General features: G+C 32.2%; 1 protein-coding gene across 1 annotated transcript; it reads right to left on the bottom strand.

Moving 5' to 3' along the window:
• Window positions 1-3,313: 3,313 nt before the first annotated feature.
• LOC108562726 (cell death-inducing p53-target protein 1-like) lies at window positions 3,314-4,564 on the bottom strand (the record flags this gene model as incomplete). Its single annotated transcript, XM_017921143.1, is given in 3 exon segments — window positions 3,314-3,742; window positions 3,943-4,099; window positions 4,184-4,564. Coding segments are annotated over 3 exon segments (381 nt in total). The 3' UTR covers window positions 3,314-3,636.
• Between the last annotated feature and the right edge of the window lie 2,300 nt (window positions 4,565-6,864).

Raw genomic sequence — 6,864 nt, 5'->3', positions numbered from 1 at the left:
TGCATTGATTCTCGGAAAAACAAAACACCATCAATTTGCATTCTCACTATACACGAAAACCGTTTGTAATTACATATAATTGGTATTTTTAGTTAATTGATTAATTTTTTTAATTGCAAAACTGTCAAAATCTCGACAAGCGCACTGTATCAAAATCCCGACTATATCGAAAATGTCTACAATAACATTTTTAAATTGTTATTAATAATAAATAAAAACAATTAATAATCTAATTTCATTATGTTAAGGTTTATTATGAATAATTCAACAAAATTAAGTAAATTAATAAAATTAATTTATTGTTATTAATAATAAAAGTGTAACACAAGCTGACTACGCTTCGAAATAATTTCAAAATGTTATTGTAAAAATTTTCGATATAATCGGGACTGTATCAAGTCGGCATTTCAAACGTCGGGATTTCAATAGACGGTCTTTCGGTTGTCGGGCTTGCAATCTAGATCTATAAATTTTATATAACTTATTTAATTTAAATCCAACAACTAATAATCTGTAATTGATTGTCTTTATATTCTTCAGGTTTTAAAGTAATTATTAGTAATCAAATGCATTGATTCTCGGAAAAACAAAACACCATCAATTTGCATTCTCACCGTACACGAAAACTCTTTGTAATTACAAATAATTGGTATTTTTAGTTAATTGATTAATTGCTTGAATTCGCTTGTCCTATTAATAGATTATTAATATTAATATTCGCAGAACATGCAAAACTGTCATCTCATTCTTATAACAGCTTATTATATATTTATAATATATTTATAGCAATTCGCAACATGAGACAACGCAAATAATATTTCTAAATTACTATTACGATGCAGATTGCATTTGGTACTGTGGGTCAGATCAACGATACCGCTGCAAAAACAAAAATGGCAAATGCATAAAACATTTGACACACTTCATAATTTTAATCAAATGCGAACTCGCTAATTGCTAATTGGCATGTGCAATTCGCTGCGTATGAAAATTGAGACATTCGTATTGCCACTTCGATGACGAAGTGATTACAAAATCGATTAATTTCAAGAAAATATAAGTATTTTCATTTACTCTTTGCATAATAACAATTTATTGTATTGTTTTCTTAATAACTTAATAATTTTGAATCCAATTTAATTTCCTCATATTTGACCTCGTCTTATCATCTAATTGTAAACATAAAATGTTTTGGTTGATGTAGGCTTCAATTAAAATCTGCTCAATCTGTTCGCTGCAAGTTTTACTATTTTGTTTTTAAATATGTTTATAATCAATACGAGTTTACCTTTGCAACGTCCTCTCAGATCGATACTATTTACATAATGCGATAATAAACTAATTTAAAGAAAAAAAATACGTCGAGTATGCCATTTGCATGCGTACTGCAACTCCTTGAAAATGTTCATAAATATTATCGCGTTTGTGGAAATATTGAAGTGATGCAAACGCGATAATTACCTCTATTAACGTAGTTATATTTATAAATAACAAAAGCACAATTGTTGCATGAAAAATTGAATGACACTGACATATTTTTAGCAAAAATAAATTTTAATTAATTAAAGTTCTGAAGTTATCTAAAGTTTCTTCATTCTATGTATTAAAAATCAATAAAATTACCAACAGAAACTGACGCAAGGTTGAAAAGTGAAATTGAAACAATAAAAAGCACAATAAACCTAGTTGTTCTTTACGCACGACATGCATTTCTACGTACTAAATAATATATGTACAGGGTGACCCAATTGAACTGCAACTTTTCAGAACGCTGTATTTTTTTTATTTGAAATTGAATTTCATTGAACCAAAAGCAAAGAATGTTGGAAAACAATTAAATTTTTTGAATTCATTTCAAATTTTCGAAATGGCCGCCTTGAGCTGCGCCCTATTGCTCTGAGTTGGTCGACAAGCCGACAAGTTGGTCACACGCTGCACGAATGTGAACCTGCGGAATCTTCCTCCATTCACGAAGAAGGAATTTATTGAACACATATTAAAATATTACTTATAACTTTATTTCCAAAAAAACTGAGATGCAAATGCTTCCGCAGACTTGTAAACAATAAAATCAGCTTTCATTAGGCGAAATATGGACACAATATTGCCAACGGTTCAAAAGTTATACCAGTTTTAAGTTGGTTGCAGTTCAATTGGGCCACCCTGTATTTCGTGAATTCACACTCCAAAATCATCGAAATCCAACTGAGAATAACAATATATTTAATGGTAATTACGTGATCTCACGTAAACGTCTTTAATACGCGGAAGTGATTAATGACGTTCGCGGCATTGTTTGATAGCTATAATTAAGAAATAAATAAGGAGTTCCAATTGACGTCACAAGCGAATAAGATGATTTGTGAAATCCAATTTTATCGCTAATTATTTATTTATAACTTTTTTATTACGTAATTTTGTTAACTAATACATCAAAAACATGTTGATTTTACAACTGTAGATTTTTACATTGGTTACCAATTGACACATTTTGTTTTCTTTCGATCGTTGCCAATGTAAATGTTTCCGTCGCTATGGTGAAAGCTGTAATTAAAAAAAAAATAAAACATCCGAACAGCGATCTTCTCAAGTGACACTTGAAAACTAGAGAGAAGGAAGAAAATCTATATAACTAATCGTAAATTTAGTTGAATTAGTTATGGATAATCTCAATACTTGGCACATCTCCAAACAGACAAAAACGCTATTTCAGTTTTTCCGTTTCATGTTTAACTTAACGCAATATAGTTGAATGCAAGAGGAAATAATATGAACGTAATGGTTTATTCTTGGAGAATGTTTTACTTTGAAAGTTGTGTTCTCATTTTAAAACTAGAAAAGAAAAACACAAATTTTATATTAATTTGTACACAAAATTTGACTTTTTGTTTGCTATAAGTCTGCAAAAGTCATTAATTAAATCAGCATCCAAAATTATGTAAAAAAAAATGTCCTTGTAGAATACGAAATTTCCTATTTCTGTTTATCGATCTTTTCGGATCAAAAACTCGAATCTATCGAGGATAAATACGTATTTATGCATAAGCGTGATGGGAATATTTTATATGTTTTACGAAACAACAACTTGTTTTCTATTGCGTTCTGCGACAATTAAATGATTAGAAATGCTTTAGAAAATAATAATTTATTAGTAACAATACTTAACAATTATACACGTGTAGGGGAGAGAACGTCCTCTATTTATCTACAATATTTATATAAAAATTATAACCCCGATGAAGATATGTATTTATCTTTTTTTAACTTTTTTTTGTGTTTCGCTCTGGAAGAATAAAAGTAACTAATTATTTAAAAAAAATGTACATAGAATAACAAAATATAATGTATGTAAATGAACAACCTTACGGACCAATAAATACAGTATAAAATTTGCCTGGAGTATTGTTTAGGAGACTAGCAAATTAATTAATTTGGGAACGAACGATCAGAGGTTACAAAAATCACGATTAAAGCGTTGTTCCGTGTTTAAATTGCATATATATATGGTGTGTGTGTTTGTGTAAATATATATCTAAATAGAAGAGTTAAACAAGCATTAACTAGGAGACAAAAAAAAATGGAAGAAAGAAAGTGTGAAGGATTGATGGAAATGCGCGCTTTTCTTGTGTCGTTTCTTCATCGCCTGAACATTCCCAAGTATCCTTTGCAGTTGGGGCAGCTGTGGTGGACGTCCATGCACTTGCTGATGCAGCACGGGATCAGGCAACAGCCGAAAGGACACCTGTGCACAGAAGAAGCAGAAAAACGAGCATTACGAAGAGAGACCTCGCGAATCGAAGAATAGAAAGTCGTTGCGCAACTGTCTGTATGTACACACATACATGTGTATATACATATTTTTTCTTTTTTTTTGAGCAAGATGTAATAGAAAGTCGCGCGACTCGTCTATTTTGTTTCTTTGTTTTGTGCTTGGTTATATACCCGATAAGGCAGATGAGAAATCCTGCGATGTACGCTATCAGCCCTGGCTTCTTGTCGATGGTGGTGTCTATTTCGGCCAGACAATGCGGACAGATCATGTGCGTGTGCTCCGGGCCCAAAGGAACTACGGTCGTCATTATCGTCGGTCCATTCTTCGCTGCATTGTTTATTTAACATTTAATTTATTTGTAAAGGAAAGGTTAATTGATTTCGATTGAATCATCGGTTGCGCAATGCTTACATGTCTGTATGGGGGTGTACGGGCTAGATGGGGCCACCCCGCCGACGGCCTGAGCGTAACTAGGTGGCGCCTGAGCTGGCTGACCACCTGGTGGAAGTCCGTACTGTCTCTTGTCCATCCTGATAACAGCAATTGAAACAAATTAACTTCTTTCCTTTCCTCGAACTCGACTTTTCGCGCTTCTCCTCGATCCACCTGCTTCGAACTAATGCACCCACGAAAAACGATCACCAAAAGAACATGTGCACCAGTACTATTACTACAACAGTTCGCAACAGCGCGCACCTATTCACACCAGCTTCAACCTTCTATTTTCGTGCGACACTGACCATTACGTCAACACTCTTCGAGCGCACCGAGACTTTTATGTGAAAGGAAAGCAGCCGATCGCTTTGCGCGCCTCTCCTCGCAAAGAGGCACCACGCTTCGATAACCCTATGAACTTTTCACACAAACACACACACAGAGTTTTCCAAAGAAATACAAATTGCATAGCACATCATCCATCCAAAAATAAATCCATCCGCATCATTGAATTTAAAAATTTGAAAACATCAAGGAGGCGTCGCCAAGGCTGCGCCATCTCTCGACGAACAATCTCAAATCGACGCGTCACCTTGGTTCCGATTATAATGAGCGTCAAAGTAAATAAACGTTACTGTAATTATAGAATCAGACTGGACTGGACCTTCGCTCCTATAGTCAAGTGAGGAAAAATAAACTATGATCCAATTGGAGATCGGACGAACAGTTTCCAAGCGAAAAGGAAGCAGCAGCTTTATTATCGTTTTCCCAATTTAAATTTGATTGACGGACAACAACAACATTTGCGCAATCAAAATTTTCCAAATTTTACATAATACAGTTAATTTTTATTATAATCAATACAATTTTGCAACAATTCAATTTACTATAACATTTTGATAAACAAAGTAAACTTAACTATGAATTTCAGTTAACAAATATTTTGTTCATTAACAACATAACAATTCATTAAAACAAAAATTGAATTTATTCCTATAATTATTAAATTACAGAAATAATTACGATCAAATAAAACAATTTAAAAAAACAATCATTGCACATGATAATTTAAAATCATACAGTAAAAAATAAACTATGATCCAATTGGAGATCGGACCAACAGTTTCCAAGCGAAAAGGAAGCAGCAGCTTTATTATCGTTTTCCCAATTTAAATTTGATTGACGGACAACAACAACATTTGCGCAATCAAAATTTTCCAAATTTTACATAATACAGTTAATTTTTATTATAATCAATACAATTTTGCAACAATTCAATTTACTATAACATTTTGATTGATAAACAAAGTAAACTTAACTATGAATTTCAGTTAACAAATATGTTGTTCATTAACAACATAACAATTTATTAAAACAAAAAATTGAATTTATTGCTTTAATTATAAAATTACAGAAATAATTACGATCAAATAAAACAATTTAAAAAAAAACAATCATTGCTCATGATAATTTAAAATCATACAGTAAATGTTTTAGTGACTGCAAAAAACGCATCATTAAATTAATTACTGCCATGTGCTGATGATTGCCTCTTTTGAAAAGTTTGAAGAGACGCAACACGCGAAAAGCTGGATCTTCTACGAAATGAGTTTGGGTTCGTTCTATATTTTTGTATTGAAAGTGTATCTCTCTATTTTCGTCGTTTGCTGTAAAACATGGCGCCGCGTGCAATTGTTTTGTAGATCAAGGCCGTTCGAAAGTGAGCCACGGCATTTTCGTGTTTCATTTGTAAACAGAGAATCGCGTCACTTGACGAACGAAAAGGCGCTGGGAAAACCTGCACTGGGAATTTAAAAAAGAAAAACGTGCAGAAAAGAAGCCCTGTTTGTTTTTCTAACTATGTACTTTGCACTTTGTTAATTAATTAATTACAGCTTTGCTTAAATAATAATAAATTTAATAAGACGAATCTATCAACGTGTGCTGTCATTATAAAACAATTAATGACAGTCGCAAATTAAATATATTATTGAATGAGTGTGTAGTTTGTTTGTTTGTTGATTTCAAAGATTGTGACTTTAATTAATGAAGCGAACTCTATTTTTGTAATGACGATCACGCCTAGTTCACATCCTCTTTGAATATGCATATTAAAAACATATTACCGAGCACGCATGAATTATTCCTATTATATACACTAGGTCCTCTTTTTTATGCGTACTCTTTTTATGCGGTTTTGAAGTTATGTTTTATTTCAAGAAGCATTTTTTTTAAATAACTATTTTAGGCCATTTTGACACGTTTCGACACAAATTAGCAAACCATTTCATCGAAAAAGATGATAATTCTGAACGAGCATTCAAGTTTCAACGCGAGCTTCAGAATTGCATTTCTGGATATCAGGAATTGTACAAAAAAATAGCAAAGCCATCGCAAAGTTTAATCACTAATTATATTGTCAAAGGGAAAAAATCAACAGGCGAAGTTGAAACTAATTTTACTTGTGAAGAATCATCATCTTCAGGACATAGATATGATATGCTGACTATCTTTTCTAGTGATGAAAGTGATTTCGAACCAGTTCGCAAATTATGCCGAACACTCTCATATAGTGACGATAGTTCTAACGAAAAAAATGTGAAGAAAGATTAACTTTCATAAAAATTTTCATTTTTTTTTTTGTAAAATTTTTCCGT

Source organism: Nicrophorus vespilloides, unplaced genomic scaffold (assembly GCF_001412225.1).
Source record: "Nicrophorus vespilloides isolate i.1.1-1 unplaced genomic scaffold, Nicve_v1.0, whole genome shotgun sequence".
In the NCBI taxonomy this organism is placed as follows: Eukaryota; Metazoa; Arthropoda; class Insecta; order Coleoptera; family Silphidae; genus Nicrophorus; species Nicrophorus vespilloides.
The sequence above is the reverse complement of the archived record's forward strand: the minus strand, read 5'-3'. Positions and strand labels throughout refer to the sequence as shown.